General features: G+C 52.8%; 1 protein-coding gene and 1 long non-coding RNA gene across 3 annotated transcripts in view; one reads left to right on the top strand and one right to left on the bottom strand.

Annotated features, from left to right (window-relative positions):
* The window catches only part of BRSK1 (BR serine/threonine kinase 1), a 23,395-nt gene extending 2,148 nt beyond the window's left edge, over positions 1 to 21,247 (bottom strand). Inside the window, exons 1-17 of one of the 2 annotated variants that reach the window (XM_027514741.1) lie at positions 21,008 to 21,247; positions 19,443 to 19,537; positions 19,266 to 19,351; positions 16,489 to 16,629; positions 13,016 to 13,132; positions 12,904 to 12,937; positions 12,744 to 12,812; positions 11,093 to 11,239; positions 8,601 to 8,632; positions 8,150 to 8,320; positions 6,607 to 6,704; positions 6,230 to 6,389; positions 5,965 to 6,025; positions 5,124 to 5,490; positions 4,602 to 4,650; positions 4,386 to 4,509; positions 3,474 to 3,672 (exon numbers count right to left, since the gene is read on the bottom strand). In XM_027514741.1, the coding sequence (XP_027370542.1) occupies positions 3,474 to 3,672; positions 4,386 to 4,509; positions 4,602 to 4,650; positions 5,124 to 5,490; positions 5,965 to 6,025; positions 6,230 to 6,389; positions 6,607 to 6,704; positions 8,150 to 8,320; positions 8,601 to 8,632; positions 11,093 to 11,239; positions 12,744 to 12,812; positions 12,904 to 12,937; positions 13,016 to 13,132; positions 16,489 to 16,629; positions 19,266 to 19,351; positions 19,443 to 19,537; positions 21,008 to 21,143 (2,086 nt within the window). In that variant the 5' untranslated portion in view covers positions 21,144 to 21,247. Of the gene's footprint in view, positions 1 to 3,473; positions 3,673 to 4,385; positions 4,510 to 4,601; positions 4,651 to 5,123; positions 5,491 to 5,964; positions 6,026 to 6,229; positions 6,390 to 6,606; positions 6,705 to 8,149; positions 8,321 to 8,600; positions 8,633 to 11,092; positions 11,240 to 12,743; positions 12,813 to 12,903; positions 12,938 to 13,015; positions 13,133 to 16,488; positions 16,630 to 19,261; positions 19,352 to 19,442; positions 19,538 to 21,007 lie in introns of both variants that reach the window. The other variant, XM_027514742.1, reaches the window with a different exon arrangement.
* On the top strand, positions 5 to 3,311 carry LOC113875979. Its single transcript, XR_003506370.1, has 2 exons — positions 5 to 1,914; positions 2,515 to 3,311. It is a non-coding gene; the product is annotated as an uncharacterized LOC113875979 (long non-coding RNA).

The raw sequence follows: 21,247 nt of genomic DNA, 5'->3' as shown, positions 1-21,247 counted from the left end.
ACAGACGGATGAAGCAAGATCCATATTTTCCGGCAAGAGGGGAAAATATTCAAACACGACAAATTTTCTCCGCCCGTTTGGGCCTCCTCCCCGCTCCGGGCCTCCTCCTGCCTCCTTGGTGTGTATCTGTCGTGCGCCTGTACTAAGCACACCTGCTTAGGAGGCAAGCTTCTTAATCCTGACGATGACCCATGACCCACGACTCGCTCTGCACCTGGATCATGCAAACCGTCAGTCACACGCCATTTCACGTAGGGCCCTCTGTCTCACAAACGCATATAGCGGCGCATGGACCGCTCATGAGCAGGACAGCTCTCAGACTTCCTGAGCGGCTGCTCCTGGCTTATAGTGCTCAGTATGACTCCAGTAACATTTTCCATTTTTTCCTTCTTTTAAAAGTTTTATTTATTTTTGGCTTCACTGGGTCTTCTCTGCTGTGCGTGCCTTCCCTCTAGTTTTGGGGGGCGGGGGCCCCTCTCTAGCTGTGGTGCTCACTGCAGTGGTTTCTTTGGTTGCAGAGCACGGGCTCAGTAGTTGTGGCAGACTGGCCTACTTGCTCTGCGGCAAGTGGGATCCTCCCGGAACAGGGATCGAACCTGTGTCCCGTGCACCGGCAGGCAAATTCTCAACCACTCGACTGCCAGGGAAGTCCCTCCATTTTTTTCTTAAATCTTTTCTTTCATCTGCCGTGCTGGCCTAACTGGCCAGATATGACAGGCACCCATCAGAGGGCACCGGGAGTCCGACAGAACCAAAGCTAAGAGGCCCCGCTGGGTTTCTTGGTACTTCTCAGGTGTTCTGATGAGTTCTCCTGCTACCCAGCTCTCACCGTTTGAGTGATGATCCTGAAAATTTTATTTGCACTGTTTTCACTTAAGGCTTGAAATCTGAAGGGGCTCCAGTGCATTTCCTAAGCAGGACCTGGGCATCTGGGCAAGAGGCCCAGGGAAACATAAGTGGCTGGGTTTTTGTTAAATTTGACTTAAAGTCAAAATTGAACAAGTTGCTATATGGTCTGAAAAGAAACTTTTGCTAGTGAAGTGAGAGACCGAGTTATTCAGCTCTTAATGATACCAAGCAGGGCCCTGTGGGGCTCCTGGGCACAAAAACTTTCTGCGTCCCCCATTTCTCTGATTATAGAAAACAGCCTTCATTCAGCCTCCATGACCTTCCCTGAGTTTCAAGGGGCCGATTCAAGCAGTTGTTAATTAGGGAAGGGAGGCGGTATGAGACCTGGGAGAAACAAGCAGTCAAGAACAGGCTTGGGGGCTTCCCCGGCGGTCCAGTGCTTAAGAATCCACCTTACTAGGCAGGGGCCCGTTTGTTCCCCGGTCTGGGAGATCCCGCGCGCCACGGAGCAACTAAGCCTCTGTGCCGCAACTACGGAGGCCCGCGAGCCCTCGAGCCTGCGCTCCAAAACGAGACGCCATCACAGGGAGACGCCGGAGGACCGCAGGCAGAGAGCAGCCCCCACGCCCTGCAACCAGACAAAGCCCACGCGCAGCAACAAAGACCCAGCGCAGCCAAAAATAGTTTTTAATTAGAAAACTTAAAACGTCGAAAAAAGTAACCCAGGGTAGTTCCTTGCTAGATTCAGAAGCAGCACGCAGGCGATTTGCCGCGGCGCCCTCAGAAAGTTGCTTAGATCATATTTCACGTCTGAATTAGGCTACGAAATTAATAATGGGAAATTGCGCCTCAAAGGCCAAACAGCTCCTGTACAGACAGCCACTGATGGGAATACCAGCTGGGCTTATGTATGCTTGCAACTACTTAATTGGGAATGAAAGGAAATCCTGCCCTGAACTGGCCAACATAGGTCTTTTCAGCACCCTAAAACGGATTTTTCACACACAGTTAAAAGCCTGCAGTCTCCTGGACCTCTGCCTGCAGGGTGTACTGGAAACAACAGTGGTAAGAGTTTTTCCTCTTAAAAATTAGGTTAGCAGGGAAAATATTTGTAGGGCGAGCTTCTTGGATCTTTCGGATTGGAAAAACTTCTAAATTGTAAAATTTTAGAGAGCTCTCATCACGTTTTCCTATTTTCATTTGTATGCAGAAGCCCCCAAAGTTTTCCAAATTCCAAAAATGCCTCATTGAGGGATTTCCCCAGTGGTTTCAGTGGTTAAGAGTCCGCCTGCTAATGCAGAGGACACGGATTCGATCCCTAGTCGGGGAACTAAGATTCCATGTGCGTCGGAGCCAGGACTAAGCCAGGACATCACAACCAGGGTCCACGTGCAGCAACAAGGATCCCGTGTGTTGCAACTAAAACCTGACAAAGCCACATAAATAAGCAAATGAATACTGAAAAGTAATTTTTAAAAAAGTAAAAAGTAAACTGAAAATTGAAGGCAAGGTAACTCTGAAAGAGAGAACAAAAGGGAGACAGGTGATCTGAATCCAACCTCTTTTGTAACTGTTGGGTTTTACTTTATTTATAGTAACTGACTCCTGGCTGAAATTTTGTTTTTTTTTTTCATGTAAAAGTCATTTATTTCAAATTCCTTCCAGAGTGTTTTCCCTTTTGATCCAGTGCTTAAGATGTGCGTTTGAGACCTGGTTTGGGAAGACTGCAAATGCCCCAGGGTAACTAAGCCTGTGGGCCACAACTACTGAGCCTGGGTGCCCTAGAGCCTGTGAGCTACATCAAGAGAGCACAGGATGGAAAAGCCAGTGCACTGCCATTACAGAGGAGCCCCAGCTCGCTGCAAATAGAAAAGTCCTGAGCACCAATGAAGATCTGCTGCTGCTGCTAAGTCACTTCAGTCGCGTCCCACTCTGTGCATCCCCATAGATGGCAACCCACCAGGCTCTCCCGTCCCTGGGATTCTCCAGGCAAGAACAGTGGAGTGGGTTGCCATTTCCTTCTCCACTGGCTGAAATTTTGAAATGGAAACTATGGGGAGTCTATTGGTGCATCTGTATGCATCTATATGCGTGTGTTGTAGATGTGTGTTACTGCCAGAATTAATCTGTAAATGAACTCTATGTATTGGCTTACAGGAAAATAGGCACTTACGTAAATGCTCAGAAAGGGAAAAGAAAATAACCCTAATGACTTTCAGGTTTGCAAGAACTAGGAAACATTCAGTATAGCATTAATACCTGGTACTAAATTTAGCTTAAATTTGTTGCATTAATTAATACAGACATGTTTTTAGAGTCCTCAATATTAAGTATATTATTGTATTTAGGCTTCCTAGAAATCAGATAAATAAGATCTTATTATTCCTGTTACAAAGTTTGTCAGCAAGAAAAATAACTAGATATGATGAAACTTTTCAGTAAATAAAATAGACATAAATAAATGCCGTTAAGTAAACTCTTTTGGAATAATTATGTCTGGGGAATGTCTCTCTAAACTAGTCTCTTCAGATTTTGATAACCTGAAAGTTTAGAGGACTGCTGCCCTCAGCTGTCTTGAGCATCCCACACACCGGCTGGGGGCAGCCACGGCCCGGGACGCTTACCGGAGATGAGAGTGAAGGTGACGGAGTAGATGCCGCCACCACCGCTGCTGTCCCGCCTAGGGGAGGGTTCTGGGCCCTCAGAGGAGCTGATGTCCACCTGGAAGCGGACAGGCTTCTGGAAGACGGAGGGGCCGCCGCTGGCCTTGTACTCAGCCCTGAAGCTGGTCTGTGACAGCACGCTGTGACTGAGGCTGGGGATCTGAGAGGGGCGGGGACAAGAGGAGGGGGTGATTTGAGCGACTGGACTCCAAGGCACAGATAAGCAGTCCTTGATCAGCTCTGGCCCAGGAAATACCAATACCCTGAGCCACCAGGGGGAAAGGATAACAGAAAAGGCAATGGGGGGCCCCACTGCCTGCTAGGATTTGTAGTTTTCTGTATCTTATGAACAGAGCATCAGAAAAATAACTCAACTACTGAATCCCATGTTAATATGGACTTTCACATCTGGTGCCAGCCCCAGGCCCGAGGACCACATTAAACAAATTCCTTCCTTCTTCCACAAACCCTGCCCAAAGTCACATCTGTCTCAGAAACGTTAAGCCCCTGAGCCCCTAGGGCAAAGAACCACAGGACCCAGTGGACAACCCCAGAGTCCACTTAAAAAAGTATTGATAGTTCCTTGGCCAATCTCTGACCTGGTGGTAAGGGAATGGCAACTCACTAGTCCTCAGTGGAGGCTAACATGCAGGGAATAGTAATTCGGTCTCCTATTTCTCACTTCCAGGCCGCAGGGTGCTATATACCTGCCTCCATGTCCCCACAGTGACCACACCCAACTCTGGCTAGAAAACTACAAATCCCATGAGGCCCAGGTGGAACTCAGGCCAGCACTAAGGAGGTGAACCCCACAGGCTGCTGGGATTTGTAGTTCTGTGGAAGCCAGGGTGCGTGGGGACCCAGGCCCCTCACCGACAGGAAGGCGTGGACAATGTCCGCTTTGATGCTGCTGAGAGGTTTATCCTTTAGCACGAGGAATATTTGTTCTTCTTTGTCCAAGGAGATGAAGTTCCCGAACCAAGAGCGTTTTGCCAGCCTGAGTGGGAGCAGATGGGTTGGAGGTAGGTTGGGAGGAGGCTAAGGGAATCGCTCCTCCATCCCCTCTCTTCCCTTCCCTGTCAGACTCACTCTGGAGAGGACTCTGGCGTCAAACTGGACATCTCCTCGGCAGTGGGGACTGGGGAAGAGAGAGCAAGGTCAACATGTGTCCATCACCTGGTGTCCATCACACAGACCAGCAGGGACCTCCACCCAGGGAATCCAGACCCTAGAGTCTGTTCACGTCCCAGCAGTTAAACCCCAAAAGGCACGCACGCTGCGTGACGTTCTCTCCAGGGCTGTGGCCCCTCGTTGGGCCACACCTTCTGGGTGTGGGGCTTGCTAGCCATGAGCCAATGGGAAGGTGAGTAGGAGCACTGAACGGGCGTGTCCTTCCAACGAGCTCCTCCTCCAGAGTTGGAGGCCCGACCTCGCCTCTCCCCAACACGTTAATCTCTGCTCCCAGCAGCATCTTCTCATAAGTCGTGGGAGTCCAGGCCCCCAGCCTGGTACTTCCTGGGGACCCAGATGTTGGACCCCAGCCCCCACCCCACATTAGGACTCAGGAGTCCACGTCCCCAGCCCCTTCATCCTCAAAGGACCCCCCCATACCCTGCATCTTGCGCCGGTGAAAGCGGGGGGAGCCCAGGAAACTGTTGCGGATGGAGTTGAGACGACTCCTCCAGGCAGCTCCTCCGACTCCGCCGCCGGGGCTGGGGGGCGGCGTTGTCCCTGGGGTCCCAGTGGGGCTGGCCCGGGGCGTGTGCAGGGGCGAGTGCAAAGGGGTCCCCCCGGAGGAGCGCGGGGACCCTGGGGGGCCGGGCAGGGGTGTGGAGCGGGCACTAGGGGGCGGGGGCTGCTCCCCGGCGCCCCCACCCCTGGGGCCCCGAGAAGGCAGAGTCTGCGTTTTAGAAGTCGGTGAGCCCCCACCCCGGGCCTCATCTCCAGTAGGCTCCGGCGAGAAGGAAAAGACCGGACTCTGTAGAGCAGTGGAGTAGAGTGAGAGAGTGGACTACAACTCCCAGGACATCCTAGGAGCCCCACGGGCACACACGCAGGGGTGTACCCCAAAGCATGATGGAACTTGTAGTCCAATTATTTCCCCAACACCCCCCACCCCTACTCCCACTGTTAAGTTGGGGCAGGGACTTTTTCTATCATGCTCAGGGACTGTAAACCCAGCAGTGACAAGAACAGAATAGGTGCTTAACTAACTTTGGTTAAATGAGTAAATAGGACCCTTCAGGCACACTGAAAACCCAACCCTGTTGACGTGGGAAATGGTCAAGTCAGTGGACTAAAATATGAACGAGGCCTTGGATCTTTGGCTCTTCAGGGACAAGGAGGCAATATCCCAGGACTTCATGGGAATTATAATTTCTGCTGCTTCAGCTTTGCTCCACAGGGTCTTCACTCCCTTACCCCCCTTAATCCATCTGGGACCTGGCCTTACCCTTGGGCTGCTCAGAGGACTGGACGACAGACCAGTGGAGGCTCCACTGACACTACGGGATCTGAAAAAAATCAGGTGGGAGGGTTTCAGAAGGCTCAGATGTCCTCTCCCTTCCACACTCCTTCAAGATGAGGAGATGAGGCCCAGAGAGGGGAGGGGACTTGTCCCAGTCACACAGCACCTCTGAGGTGGGTACAGCGTTGGAGCCCTGAACTCTCTCTCCACCCAGGGCTGTGCATTTCAGTGGAGGGGCGGGGGCTCCCACCTCTGGCTGTGCTGGGCCATCTCCAGGGCCCGTCGAGTGGGCACTGGGGAGCCACCACCCCCAGCATCTGTGATGCTCAGGACTTCCATGGACTTCCGCTCTGGCCGCCGCTTCCCGTGACGGCTCAGCATGGGGGAATCCACACGCTTCCGAGGCGGGTCTGCGGGCCAAGAGTATCATCCCGATCAGAGGGTGCACTGGTGCAGCTGGGCATGACACTTGTACAGACGGGGAAACTGAGGCTCAGAGTGGAGAGGGCCTTTGACAAAGGTCTTGGGGCAAGTCAGGGAGTCTAACGTTAGAAGCTCAAGGCCTGCAGCCCCTCCATCCCTCCCTGGGGAATCTGGGGTCTGGACTCCCCAGCCTGCCCTTCTCACCAACATCATTCCGGGGAGGCAGGTCCTGATCCTCACAGCTGGGGTACCGCTCCTTCCGATCCAAAAGCAGGTAGTATATCATCTTCTCTTGGTTCTCCCTGTGGGGGGTGGGGGCAGGAGAGCACTGGGGTCAGAGGTCAGGTCCCAGAGATGATCTCATCCCCTCCTTGTGTCTGTGGCTCTGTGGGGCTCAGTGCATCAGGCTCTCTGTCTATGGCTCCATTCTCCTAGGTATCAAGAGCGTTGAGCCCTTGGTCTCAGTATATATCTCAGCCTCATTTTACTCAATGATATAATAATGATGCTAATGTGGCTCCACCCTTATGGCAGAAAGTGAAGAGAACTAAAAGCCTCTTAATGAGAGTGAAAGAGCAGAGTGAAAAAGTTGGCTTAAAGCTCAACATTCAGAAAACAAAGATCATGGCATCTGGTCACATCATTTCATGGGAAATAGATGGGGAAACAGTGGAAACAGTATCAGACTTTATTTTTGGGGGCTCCAAAATCACTGCAGATGGTGACTGCAGCCATGAAATTAAAAGACGCTTACTCCTTGGAAGAAAAGTTATGACCAACCTAGATAGCATATTGAAAAGCAGAGACATTACTTTGCCAAAAAAGGTCCGTCTAGTCAAGGCTATGGTTTTTCCTGTGGTCATGTATGGATGTGAGAGTTGGACTGTGAAGAAGGCTGAGCGCCGAAGAATTTATGCTTTTGAACTGTGGTGTTGGAGAAGACTCTTGAGAGTCCCTCAGACTGCAAGGAGATCCAACCAGTCCATTCTAAAGGAGATCAGCCCTGGGTGTTCTTTGGAAGGAATGATGTTAAAGCTGAAACTCCAGTACTTTGGCCACCTCATGCGAAGAGTTGACTCATTGGAAAAGACTCTGATGCTGGGAGGGATTTGGGGCAGGAGGAGAAGGGGACGACAGAGGATGAGATGGCTGGATGGCATCACCAACTCAATGGACGTGAATTTGAGTGAACTCCGGGAGTTGGTGATGGACAAGGAGGCCTGGCGTGCTGCAATTCATGGGGTCGCAAAGAGTTGGACACGACTGAGCGACTGAACTGAACTGAACTGAATGTGGCTCAGATAGTAACATCTGCCAGCAATGCAGGACACCCAGGTTCAATATCTGGATGGGGAAGATCCCCTGGAGAACGGCAACCCACGCCAATATTCTGGCCTGGAGAATCCCATGGACAGAGGAGCCTGGCAGGCTAGTCCATGTGGTGGCAAAGGGTCGGATACCACTGAACAACTAACACTTTCACTTGAACATCTGAGCACTTGCTATATGTAAGCACTGTGTGAGGTACTGAGTCCTCCTCAGCATCTATTCAGCTTTCAGCATCCTTTCTGCTCCCCACTGGCCCTACCACCCACCTCTGCCTGGTTCCCCCGGAACAGCTCCATGCCCCTTCTAGTGGCCAGGCCTCCCCAAGAGGGTCTTTGTCTGTGGGCACCCGGCAGGCTGTGGGGGGACCCCCTCACCCCACGTGACCAGGGTGTCTGTCAGGATTGGGGGGGGGTCTTACTCCTCACTGCGCAGCTCCCGGTGCAGCCGCTCGCGGTCCCTGAAGCAGCCCAGTGACGCCATGCTCTCCAGGACATCTGGGTCCAGCTCTCCATTTGATGGCAGGCTCCGCATGGCCACTCGGCGGCCCGGGGCTGGCTCCAGGCACGGATCCGGCTCGTGTTTCCCGCCCCTGGGGAGGAGAAGAATCGTAGGGAACCGGGCATCTCCTATGTCTCCTAAAGCGGAGGCTCCGGGGTCCCCCGTCCCAGCCTGCTCCTTTATGGGGAACCCCAGAGTCAGGGCCCCAGCACACCTCCACCTCAGATCCAGAAGTCCAGACCCCCAGCCCCCCCTCATTTAGGACCCTTGGCACCCCGCTCCCTAGCGGGCTCTCCTACTTTGGGGGCCCTTGATATTTGGGGTCCTCTCCTTCCCCCTAGGACCCAGGTGTCCAGTTCCCCCATACTCACAGGTACCAGGGGTGTTTCTGAATTTGCTCCAGCTGTGAGGGGCGTGGTTGGTAGAGAAGCAGAAGTGAGGTCGCTTGAACACAGCAGGTGCGCAATTAAAGTTGCCTAGGTGGCGTTGGGGGGGGTCCCTAACACGCCCCGCAAAGGGCAGGCAGCACGCCGGCTCATGTCTCCCCCTAGTGGCGGCTCGCGGCACAGCCTGACTATTGCGGAGGGCGGTGGGGGGGAATGCCTGGCTACATCTCTCGCATGCGCAGTGGCATCCTGCCCATGCGCCACCCCACCTTGCAAGGGCCATTAAGCGCATGCGCCCTCCCAGGTTGGCGGTGGTGTGTGGTTTTTTTTTTTTTTTTGGTGTGGGGTATGTGAGTGTGTCAGTGTGTTTGTCCAGTATGCACATGCGGCCCCCCGGATGTGTGTCTGTGTGTGTCCACTATGCACATGCGTCCTCTTGCATTTGTCTGTGTGTGTGTGGTGTGATGTGGTTGTGTGTCTACTATGCACATGCGTCCTCTCATGTTTGTGTATGTGTCTGTGTGTGTGTGTGTGGTGTGGTGTGTGGTGTGGTGTGATGTGTGTGTCCACTATGCACGTACGTCCTCTCACGTTTGTGTGTATGTGTGTGTGTGTGGTGTGTCTACTATGCACATGCATCCTCTCAAGTTTGTGTGTGTGTCTGTGTGTGTGGTGTGGTGTGTGGTGTGGTATGTGTGTCCACTATGCACATGCGTCCTCTCACGTTTGTGTGTGTGTGTGTGTGTGTGTGTGTGTATGTGTGGTGTATCTACTATGCACATGCGTCCTCTCATGTTTGTGTGTCTGTGTGTGTGGTGTGGTGTGTGTGTGTGTGTGTGTGTGGTGTGGTGTGTGTGTGTGGTGTGGTGTGGTGTATGTCCACTATGTACGCGTCCTCTCGCGTTTGTGTGTGTGTGGTGTGTGGTGTGTTTGTGTGTCTGGTGCGGTGTGTGTGTGGTGTGGTGTGGTGTGTGTGTGCTGTGGTGTGTGTCCACTATGCACATGCGTCCTCTCATGTTTGTGTGTGTGTCTGTGTGTGTGTTGTGTGTGTGGTGTGTCTACTATGCACATGCGTCCTCTCATGTGTGTGTGTGTGTGTGTGGTGTGGTGTATGTCCACTATGTACGCGTCCTCTAGCATTTGTGTGTGTGTGGTGTGGTGTGGTGTGTTTGTGTGTGTGGTGTGGGGTGTGTGTGGTGTGGTTGTGTGTCCACTATGCACATGCGTCCTCTCATGTTTGTGTGTGTGTGTGTGGTGTGTCTACTATGCACATGCGTCCTCTCATGTTTGTGTGTCTGTGTGTGTGTGTGGTGTGGTGTATGTCCACTATGTATGCGTCCTCCAGCATTTGTGTGTGTGTGGTGTGGTGTGGTGTGTTTGTGTGTCTGGTGTGGTGTGTGTGTGGTGTGGTTGTGTGTCCACTATGCACATGCGTCCTCTCCTGTTTGTGTGTGTGTCTGTGTGTGTGTGTGTGGTGTGTCCACTATGCACATGCGTCCTCTCCTGTTTGTGTGTCTGTGTGTGTGTGTGTGTGTGGTGTGGTGTATGTCCACTATGTATGCGTCCTCCAGCATTTGTGTGTGTGTGGTGTGGTGTGGTGTGTTTGTGTGTCTGGTGTGGGGTGTGTGTGGTGTGGTTGTGTGTCCACTATGCACATGTGTCCTCTCATGTTTGTGTGTGTGTCTGTGTGTGTGTGTGTGTGGTGTGTGTGTCCACTATGCACGTGTCCTCTCGCGTTTGTGTGTGTCTGGTGTGGTGTGGTGTGTGTCTCTGTGTGTCTGGTGTGGTTTGTGTGTCCACTATGCATGTGTCCTCTCACGTTTGTGTGTGTGTGGTGTGATGTGGTATGTGTGTCTCTGTGTGTCTGGTGTGGTGTGTGTGTCCACTATGCACATGTCCTCTCGTGTTTATGTGTATGTGTGGTGTGGTATGTGTGTGTGTGGTGTGGTGTGGTGTATCTCTACTATGCACATGTATCCTCTCATGTTTGTGTGTCTGTGTGTGCATGTGGTATGTGTGTGTGTCTGGTGTGGTGTGTGTGCCCACTATGCATGGGTCCTCTCATGTTTGTGTGTGTGTGTGTGGTGTGGTGTGGCTGTCTACTATGCACATGTGTCCTGTCATGTTTGTGTGTGTGTCTGTGTGTGTGTGTGTGTGGGGGTGGGTGGGTGGTGTGGTGTGTGTCTGGTGTGGTGTGTGTGTGTGTGTGTGGTGTGTGTCCACTATGCACATGCATACTCTCGCGTTTATGTGTGTGGTGTGGTGTGGTGTGGTGTGTGCATGTTGTGTGTGGTGTTTCCTCCTCCCCGTCTGGAGTGGCAGGTGGGCAGGACCCAGGATGGGGCTCAGCCAGCAACCCCGCTCCCAGCTGTCGCCTTGGGGACAGAGGGACGGGTCCTGGAAACCTGTCCCCATGACTGCCCCGGGGACTCTGTCCCCACCTCCCACCATCCCTCCATGCCCGTCCCCCAACTCACGCTGAGCCTTTTCTCGGGCTCCACTTCGATCATCCCCCGCAGCAGGCTCTGGCAGTCTGGAGGGATGAAGTGGGGCATGTGGAAGACACCCCGTTTCACCTTCTCCAGCAGCTGGCGGAGGTTGTCATCGTCGAAGGGTAGAGCCCCCTGCATGAGGAATGACGGGACCCCTTACACACAGAGCTCAGCATGTACCAGACGAGTGCCTAAGCGCTTCACACGCAGTGACACAGGCCTCGCCACAAGCCCTGGGAGAGGGGGAGCTGGGGCTGTCTCCACTTTACAGATGGGGAAACTGAGGCACGGAGGCATCCAGCCATTTGCACAAGACCACCTGGCTCTGAAGTGGCAGAGCAGTGATTTGGCAATGGGCAGTGTGTCCAGAACCTAAAAGGCTGGGGCTGGAGCTTGGAGCCTGTCCTTTAAAAACATGCTTCTCCCCAGGTTAGAGAGGGGTAGGTAATCATTCACTCAACAAAGACCGAGTCTCCATTACACGTCTGGGAGCCAGTGGTGAACAAAGCAAGCCCTTGACTGCCTGCAGCTCACACCCCAGAGTGGGAGAGGCTGGTGACGGAGCAAACAGCACTACAGTGACCGGGTGCCTGAGGTGACACTGGGCTGGACTAGGCAGACCAGACCGAGAGAGGGCTGTGGGAATCTGGGGGTGTAGCAAGTTGAGTGGTGTCCCCCCAGAATTCCTGTCTACCTGGAACCTCAGAATGTGACCCTGTTTACAATTACATCTCTGCAGATGTAATTCATTGAGAATCTGGAGGTGAACTCCTCCAGGCTTTCGGGATGGGGGCCCTAAATCCAGTGCCTGGAAGAGGTGAGGCGAGCATAGAGAGACACCCTTCAAGGACTTACACACACAATGACAACTCTGTTAACCTCCGGGGAGTAGACAGCCTCCCACTGGGAAATCTGACCTCATGGCAGGAGGGAGGGGGCCCTGGGGAGGCTTCCTGGAAGGGCGAAGACTGAGCTGAGAGCTACAAGAACTCTAGTGTTAACCAGGTGAGCAACAGGGCTCGCAGGGACAAGGCAGTAGGTGCAAAGGCCCTGTGGTCAGAGCTCATGTTCCCCAGTTTGGTTCTATTAACCCACTTGTTGTTCAGTCTCTGTCATGTCTGACTCTTTGCGACTCCATGGAGTGTAGTCCGCCAGGCTCCTCTGTCCATGGGATTTCCCAGGCAAGAATACTGGAGTGGGTAGCCATTTCCTTCTCCAGGGGAATCTTCCCGGACCAGGGATCAAACCTGTGTCTCTTGCAGTGGCAGGCGGATTCTTGACCACTGAGCCACCAGGGAAGCCCCTATTAATCACTACGATATTGTAACACCGTAGGATCAGTTAGTAAGCAGCTGCTCGCCCGAGTGCTCCACATCCTCCTGGCCGCGCCATCCCTTCCCAGGGGACCCTCCAGACTTTCTCACGGTTCTGTGACCGGATGGTTAGCTCTGGGCACAGAGAGGGGCGCCCCCGGGATTTTGCTCTACTGGTAAATACCACCCCACACATGTTCCTGGTACCAGTTAAATATCTGGGAGACAACCCCTGAGTTGAGGGTGGAAGTAGATGTTCTCTGTTTCCAGCAGGCAGAGGACTGTTCTAGAAATGGGGCGGGGAGAGGCAATGACGGCCTTACCACGAGCAGGGCGAAGAGGATGACTCCGCAGCTCCACATGTCAGCCCGGCGGCCGTCGTACTTCTCGCCCTGGGAGGAGAAGGGCCGGCTCTGATGCTCACCTCTCCCAGGCCCCCCACCCCCGCCCGCTCCTCTCCCCCTCTGCCTGCCCTTCGCTCACCTTAATCACCTCTGGGCACGCATAGTGGGGGGACCTGAGGGACAGAGGGGGTGTGAACCTCTGGCGGGCTTCTACCCGCTCCCTGGGGCGCAGGTGGCGGGCCCCCACTTACCCACAGCTGGTCTCCAGAAGGCTGTCCCCCACTTGCAGGGACGCCATGCCGAAGTCTGCAATGCGGATGTTGTTTTTCTCGTCCAGAAGCAGGTTCTCGGGCTTCAGGTCTCTGTGGCTGAGACAGGATGGTGGGGCTCAGGCCTCCGCCCTCTTCCCAGAGTCTGAGGACCAACCCCCCACCCCACCCTCATTCACTGTCTCTCAGAGGGGGATCGTGTCTGGCAACTTCTAGTTAGGGACCTTTGCAAACACGCCCCAAAGCAGAGACAAGAATATACAAAGCCCCATGCACCCACCCACTAGCTTCACGCGTTATCAGCTCGAGGCTCATCTTCTCTCATGTCTACCCCTACATACGCTCTCCTTCCCCCACTGGACGATTTTGCAGGAGACCTCCAGACAGTGTATCATTTTATCCACAGATATTTGAATATGTGCGAAGTGATCTTTTTTTGAGGTAAGCAGGTCTGGTACTGAGCTGGTTCTTAAAATATTCAAATATCTCAGGGCTTCCCTGGTGGCTCAGTGGTAAAGAATCTCTGCCAACACAGGAGACTGGAGTCCGATCTCCGATCCAGGAAGATCCCATGTGCTGCGGAGCAACTAAGCCCCTGGGCCACAGCTGTGGAGCCTGAGCTTTAGAGCCAAGAGGGGCAGCTACTGAAGCCAGCACGCTCTGGAGCCCGGGCTCCACAGCACGAGGAGCCACTGCAGTGAGAAGCTCTCCCACCACAACTAGAGAGGAGCCCCTGCATGACACAACCAGGGAAAAAGCCCGTGCGGCCACAAAGACCCCGCACAGCCAAAAATAAATAACATTTTTTGAAAAATTCAAATATTTCAGGAAATTCCCTGGTGGTCCAGTGGTTAGGACTCTCGGCTTCCACTGCAGGGAAGAGGGGTTGAATTCCCCCATCAGGGAACTAAGATGCCACATGGCCCAGCCAAAAACAAAACAAAAATCAAATATTTCAATACTGAATAATTAAAAAAAAAATACTGTCAACTAAAACCCATCATTGCTTCCTCCTTCACCCCCCCGCTCACCCCCTACTCTGGGACAAACTCCTCAGGATATAAGGGTTAATGATGTCCCCGGGGAGGTGGGCAGAGGTTTTATAGTTTCTGTTGGAAGCGGTCCTTAACTGGGTTAGACTTCATAAATCTGTTGACTCTCGCCCCCTGGAGGCCAGTGTCTTTAATGTCAGAGTCCTGACACTTGTCAATAGGGAGATGTTGACAATTTAAATGGGCTGCCTTTTCATCACCAAGCTTTGGTCCTAGGTCTTAACCCCCTCAGCCTGATCCTCACTCCATCTCCAATCCCCTATCCCAGAGAGGGAGGTGTGCAAACAAATGAGGCTGAAAGATGACCTGGAGGCATCTATTTTGCACCTTAATTAATCATTAAAATGCTGCATATTGAATATCTTGTTTTGAGAGCTGAAAGCAATTCAATGAGGAAAGGAAGATCTTTTCATATGAACATCCTTATGCAAAAAAAAAAAAAAAATGACCCTCAGCCTTTACCCTCCACCATATACAAAAATTAATTTGAAATGGACCTCAAGCCTAAATGCAAGAGCTAAAACTACACAACTTCTAGAAGAATACATCGGAGGAAACCTTATGACTTTGAGCTAGGCAAATACTTCTTTCTTTTTTTTTTTTGGCCACAACCCATGGCATGTGGATCTTAGTTTCCCAAGAAGGGATCTATCCCGTATGCCCTGCAGTGGAAACACAGAGTTTTAACCACTGGACTGCCAGGGAAGTCCTTGGGCAAATATTTCTTAAATAGGACAGAAAAAGCATGAATTGTAAAAGGAAAAAAAAACCCCAACAAACTGGCTTCATCAAAATGTGAAACCTTTGCTTTTCATAAGATACTATTATAAAAATGCAAAAGCATGTCACAAACTGGGAGAAATTACTTGAAAAAAGTAATGCATTTGATAAAAAGATTTGTTCTTAGAATAAGTAACTCTTGGGAGTTATTCCTAGAGTCATCCCTCATTCCTGGAATAAAGAACTCTTACAGCTCAATAATAGAAAGATAAATAACTCAATTAAAAATGGGCAAAGGATTTGAACAGACATTTCTCCAAGGAAGACATACAAATGGCCAATAAGCACATGAAAGGATGCGCAACATCATTAGCCATCAGGGAAATGCACATCAAAACCACAGTGAGATACTACTTCATACCCACTAGGATGTAGAATCAAAAAGTCAGATAATAACAAGTGTTGGCAAGAGATTGGAACCCTCTGAGACTGCTGGTGGGGATGCTGAATGACACAGCTGCTTTGGAAAATGGGCTGGCATTTCTTTATTTCTTTTTTGGCACTTCTTTAAAAGGCTAAATATAGAGTTCCCATGCTGCTGCTGCTGCTGCTGCTGCTAAGTCGCTTCAGTCATGTCCGACTCTGTGCGACCCCATAGACGGCAGCCAACCCATGTGACCCAACAATTCTGTTGTTGTTGTTTAGTCGCTAAGTTGTATCCAACTCTTTTATGACCCCATGGATTGTATCCTGACAGGCTCCTCTGCCCATGGGATTTTCCAGGCAAGAATACTGGAGTGGGTTGCCATTTCCTTTTCAAGGGATCTTCCCAACTCAGGGATTGAACCTGCATCTCCTGCTTAGCAGGCTGATTCTATACCATTGAGCCACCTTGGAAGCCCTACCCAACAATTCTGGTCCTAGGTATATACTCAGGAGAATTGAAAACACAGGTCACAGACCAGAACTGGTATGTAAATATTCATATGTCCCCATTATTCATTATAGCCAAAAAGAAGAAACGACCAAAAGGTTCACCAACTGGTAAATGGATAAGCAAAATATGGCAGAGCCATAACATGGAATATTACTCAGTAGTGAAAAGGAATGGGGTACTGATCCATACTACAACATGGATGAACCTTGAAAACATTTTGCTAAGTGAAGGAAGCCTGCCACAAAAGACCACATTGATAGGAAATGTCCAGAATAGGTAAATTCACTGAGACAGAAAGTAGATCAGTGGTTACCCAAGGCTGGGGATGGGGGGAGGTGACCGCTTAATGGGTACAGGGTAATGATTTTGGGGCTGATGAAATGCTCTAAAATTACATAGTAGTGATGCACATCATTGCAATATACTCAAAACTACCGACTGTACGCGCTGAAGGGTGGATTTCATGCTGTAGGAAGTTTTGTTTGTTTCTTTCGGTTTTTTGCCACACAGCGCAGCTTGCATTATCTTAATTCCCTGACCAGGGATCGAACCTGTGCCCCCTGCAGTGGAAGCATGGGGTCCTAACCACTGGACCGCCAGGGAATTCCCTATGACGTGTGACCTATATCTCAATTTTGGAAAAGCGGGCTGCAGCACTCTAGCTTCCAGTCATTCTGCTACAGGCTCCCAAGGGCCTGCCTTCTGGGTAGTGCTTGTCCCAGCCTCCCCTCAAGCTGCCCCCTCACCAGATGGAGTAGCTGTGGCAGAAGTCCAGTGCTGACACGATCTGGCGGAAGAACTTCCGGGCCTCCTTGGGGGTCAATCTCCCCTTCTTCACCAGGTAGTCGAACAGCTCACCTCCAGACACGTGCTCCAGAACTAGGTACCTGGGGGACATGGAGGGGGCAGAGGGCTGGAAGGGGCATGTGGAGGACCAAAGAGCCTGACCTCCTTCTTCCAAAAGTACAAGCCCTCAATGCCATTGGCCCTGGAGGAAGAAGATCCCAATTCCCATGAGTCCCCGGGAGGAGGAGGCTCCAATTTCTATTAGCCTCTGGGAAGCAGAAACTCAATTCCCATTAGCCCTGTCAACTTCAGAGGTCAACACTCTGACTAGTTTTCCTCAGGAGATGAGGCAATTCCATTAGCACCTGGAGGTCAGAGATCCCAATTCTCAGAGGCCCCCAGGAAATAAAGCCCCGTTTTCACACCTACTTGCCATCCTGCAATAGTATGAATTGTGAATAAAAATAATTTTGATGTTTTAAAGTGCATTAGGAGAACTGATAGAGTTTTATTTCCTATCATTCCCACCATATTTGTGTTAAGATATAGGTATAAGGAGGCTTCCCTGGTGGCTCAGACGGTAAAGTGTCTGCCTACAATGTGGGAGACCCGGGTTCGATCCCTGGGTCAGGAAGATACTCTGGAGAAGGAAATGGCAACCCACTCCAGTACTCTTGCCTGGAAAATCCCATGGACGGAGGAGCCTGGTAGGCTACAGTCTATGGGGTCCCAAAGAGTCGGACACGACTGAACGACTTCACTTTCACTTTCTGGGAAGCCAAAGTTCTCATTTTCATTAGTGTCTGGGAGGCAGATAATCGAATTCTAATCTATTCTTGGGCAATGACACTTGCTGCTGCTGCTACTGCTGCTAAGTCATTCAGTCGTGTCCGACTCTGTGCAACCCCAGAGACGGCAGCCCACCAGGCTCCCCCGTACCTGGGATTCTCCAGGCAAGAACACTGGAGTGGGTTGCCATTTCCTTCTCCAATGCATGAAAGTGAAAAGTGAAAGTAAAGTTGCTTAGTCGTGTGCGACCCTCAGCGACCCCATGGACTGCAGCCCACCAGGCTCCTCCGTCCATGGGATTTTCTAGGCAAGAGTACTGGAGTGGGGTGCCATTGCCTTCTCTGATGACACTTACAATGTGTACCAATTCAAGGGTCAACATCTGTGAGGTACAGACTACAACTCCCATCAGCCCCTGGGAAGTAAAGACTCCAATTCCCATCAGTCCTTGAGAGAAAGAAACAGTCTCATCAGCCTCTGGGAAGTCAAAATTCAATTCCCATCAGCCCCCTGGCAGCACAGATTCCCATGACAACTTCAAGAGTATTAATACTTTGACTCCCTGTTGTTTCCGGAGATAAGGCAACTTCATTAGCACTTGGAAGAAAGAGATCCCCCCAATTCTCACAGGACTTTAGGCAATAAGGACCACGCCACCTCCACCTACTCCCATTAGCCCCTGGGAAGGGAAGCCTCTTATTCCCATAAGTCTCTGAGATGAAGAAACTAGAATTCTCTTTAATTGTTGGCAAAAAAAGATTGGCTTGTGCACCAGTCTAAGTCAACTTCCCTTAAGTAAGAGACTACAACTTCCTTCAGGTCCTGAGAGGTTAAAAACTCCCAACTCCCATAAGGCTCTGGGACATGGAGACTCCTAATTCCCATCAGCCACCTGGATTTTAAAGACTCCAAATCCCATCAGGCTCTGGGAGGCTAAACATCTAATTCCCATCAGCCTCAGGAAAACAAAAGCTCAATTTCTATGAGCTCAGTGGAAGGCTGAGGTTCCTCTGTGAGACACGAAGTGCCACAGGCCCTCCTCCCCACAAGGATGGTGGAGTGAGAGTGACAGCTCCACCAATTGGCAACAATGGCCCCTCCCCGCCGCCACACCTGGGGAAGCCTGAGGACTACAAATCCCATGAGCCCCTGGGGCCAGGGCAGCTTCCTTCCTGGGGAAATCCAGCCTCTGATGGGTGCTGGAGTCAGTTCAAACTGGGGACTGCGAGGTCCAGCAGCGGGGGTGTCCCCTCTCCTGCTGCCCAGTCCAGCTGTCCCCTGGGTCACCAGAGTCCAGACAAAGGCCTGTTGTCTGGAGCTGGGACAGCTGGACCCCACCCCCAACCTAAGGGGGGTAATCGACTTCCAGATACAGACTCAGAACTCCTGAGCAGACCCATTGTTGGGGTGTCCAGTCATAGCACCCAGAGTTATGCTGCGGGAGGAAAGGAGCCTCCAGTGCTGCAGAGGAAGGGTTTGGGAAGAGGCAAGATTCATTGAGCCTGGGGCTTTGCTAAGCCCCATTGCCCTAGCACATGGGAAGGGCAGGGCGATCTGCCCTTAACAAGTCAGGTCTGGCTGAGGGCACCCAGATTATGTAGTACAGAGTGTTCCCCACAGCACAGCAGGGCGATGGACGGGGACTGGAGAGGAAGGGGGAGGATCAGCCTTGTCCCCCATCAGGCACAGGGACGGCTCAGGCTTAGCTGCCCTGCTGTCAGGGTACAATCGGCCCAGAGCGTCAGACCAGGTCAGCATGGGAACATGGAGGATTATGAGTGTGTGAAGGGGGGTTGTCCTTGCGCAGTAGGGATGGGACTGGACTTTCAGTGGCCCGGCCAAGAGAGCTTAAGTTTCCCCTGGCCCCTCCAGGCCTTGATTCTGGAAACATCCCACCCTGGGAACTTGGGGAGGATGCATGGAGGGCTGGGTGTCTATAAATACCTACAAATATTTCTTGTTCTCGTAGACGTCGTGGAGTTTGAGGACATGTGGGTGCTCGATGAGCTTCAGGATGGCTATCTCCCGCTCCACCTGGGGGAAAAGGAACAGCGGGCGGTCAGCCTTGCCTCCCTCCCTGTCCCCAGCCCCAGAGGGTCCCCTCTCCCCCAGCTCACAGACACACCTTCATCAGCACCGACTCAGACAGCTTCTCCCGGTTCACGATCTTGATGGCCACCTTCTGGCCTGTGATGCAGTGGACCCCGAGTTTAACCAGACCTGGGGGAATGGGACGGAAAATGTGGGGAGTATTCCCAGTGCAGTCTCCTCACCTCTGGCTCCTAAGCCCCGTCTTGCCAACCTGCTTCCTCCTTCTTCCCCTCCTGGCTTGTTTCACGGTGGCCTGAATCACCCTGACCTGAACTCCTGGGGACTGACAGCAGCCATTGCTGCCAGACACAACTCTCTTTCCACTCCCTGTTGTCCAATTCTGTCCCTTCTGGTTGCCATCCACTTATCTGCCTCCCCCTACCTCCACAGCCACCCTGGACTCTCGGTCCTTCCCGTGTGCCCTTCGAGTTCACCTCTCCACACCGTCTTGCCTTGCTGGGTCTCCATAGTTTTGTGTCCTCCAGTCTACCTCCTTCAGACAAACCTCTCTCTCTCTCAGCCCATCACTTCCTTGAGTTCTCTGCCCTTTAATCTTCTGGAGACACCATGTCTCCCAAGGAATATAATCTTGTGATTGCCCCCTTCCCAGACAATCCTCCTCCACCTCCTCTCAAACCCGGACCTCTCAAGCCCTGTCTTTGATCTTTTAAAAACAGTAGCTGCAGCTGGGAGCGTGCACATCCCAAGGGTATGCCCACTCCCCAAGGTTAAGCCCTAAACCCAGGAATGCAGGACCCCAGCCCCCTCCACCTTCAGACCAAGGAGTCCGAGCCCCCAGCCCCTTCTCCCTCAAGCCCTCAAGTTGAGCTCATGGCCCCTTCCTCCCCCAAAACTCAGGAACTGAGGTCAGCAACACCTTCACACTTTTCGCTCTGGGATTCGGAGTCTGACCCTCCCCCAGGCCTGGCCCCTGATCCCTGAAGCTCTGGCCCAGAACTCAGGTGTTCAGCTCCTGTCTTACACCCACCCACCGCCCACCTGGCAGAAAAGAGGTTAAGGAGGTTAAGCAACAACAGAAGATGACCGCACCCCCCCCCACCCCGAGTCCACAGCCACCCCTGAGGGATTTGCCTCCTTCGTCCACCTTTCCACCTCTCCACTCCCCGTCCCCACTCCGAGCCAGCATGCTGGAGAAAGGGCAGGATGCTGGAGACCCCATCGCCTCAGCCTCAGTGCCCCTGTCACCCCAACAGAGGCCCTCTGCGGCCAGAGGACAGTGCGGAGAGATGCCACTTCGGGAGGCGCACCCCCATGCCGGCACCTCACCCCAGCCTGCGGCTGTACTGCGCCAAGGACCTGGGCTCCCGGCGGCCGGGACCCTGGCTGCAGGCCAAGGTCCCTTGCCCACGCTGGGGCCGGACCCTCCAACCTCTGCCCCCAAAGAGGGGGAGACTTTGGGCCCTACACCTCTCCCAGGAGTCGGGATCCCAGAGTCCGAGCCCTCACCCCCTCAGCCTGGAGACCCGGCAGTCTGGACCCCGAGTCCCTTCTCTGAGAGGGACTCGGGGGCCCGGGAGCCCCGCTCTCTGCCCCCATCCCCTCTCGCCCCCACACCGGGTGCCCCCTCCCTTGGCTCACCTGTCTGTCCTTTGCCCAGCGTCTTCTCCAGCCGATAGGGGCCCACATATTGGGCGTGCTGGGGTGGGTGTGGGTGTGGGTGTGGGAGGTGGTAGGCGGGGGAGCCCCCGCCCCCATCCTTGCCCCCGGACGACATGATGCCCTTGGTCCCGGCCCGACCGGCCCCCCGGCCGCCCCCCCTGCGGCCAGTCGCCCCGTCCCTCCGGTGGGGGCCGGCGGCCGCTCCGTCCCGGCCCCCCC

The sequence above is a fragment of the Bos indicus x Bos taurus genome, chromosome 18, assembly GCF_003369695.1.
Source record: "Bos indicus x Bos taurus breed Angus x Brahman F1 hybrid chromosome 18, Bos_hybrid_MaternalHap_v2.0, whole genome shotgun sequence".
NCBI lineage: Eukaryota > Metazoa > Chordata > Mammalia > Artiodactyla > Bovidae > Bos > Bos indicus x Bos taurus.
This window is presented reverse-complemented; position numbering and strand designations above follow the sequence as displayed.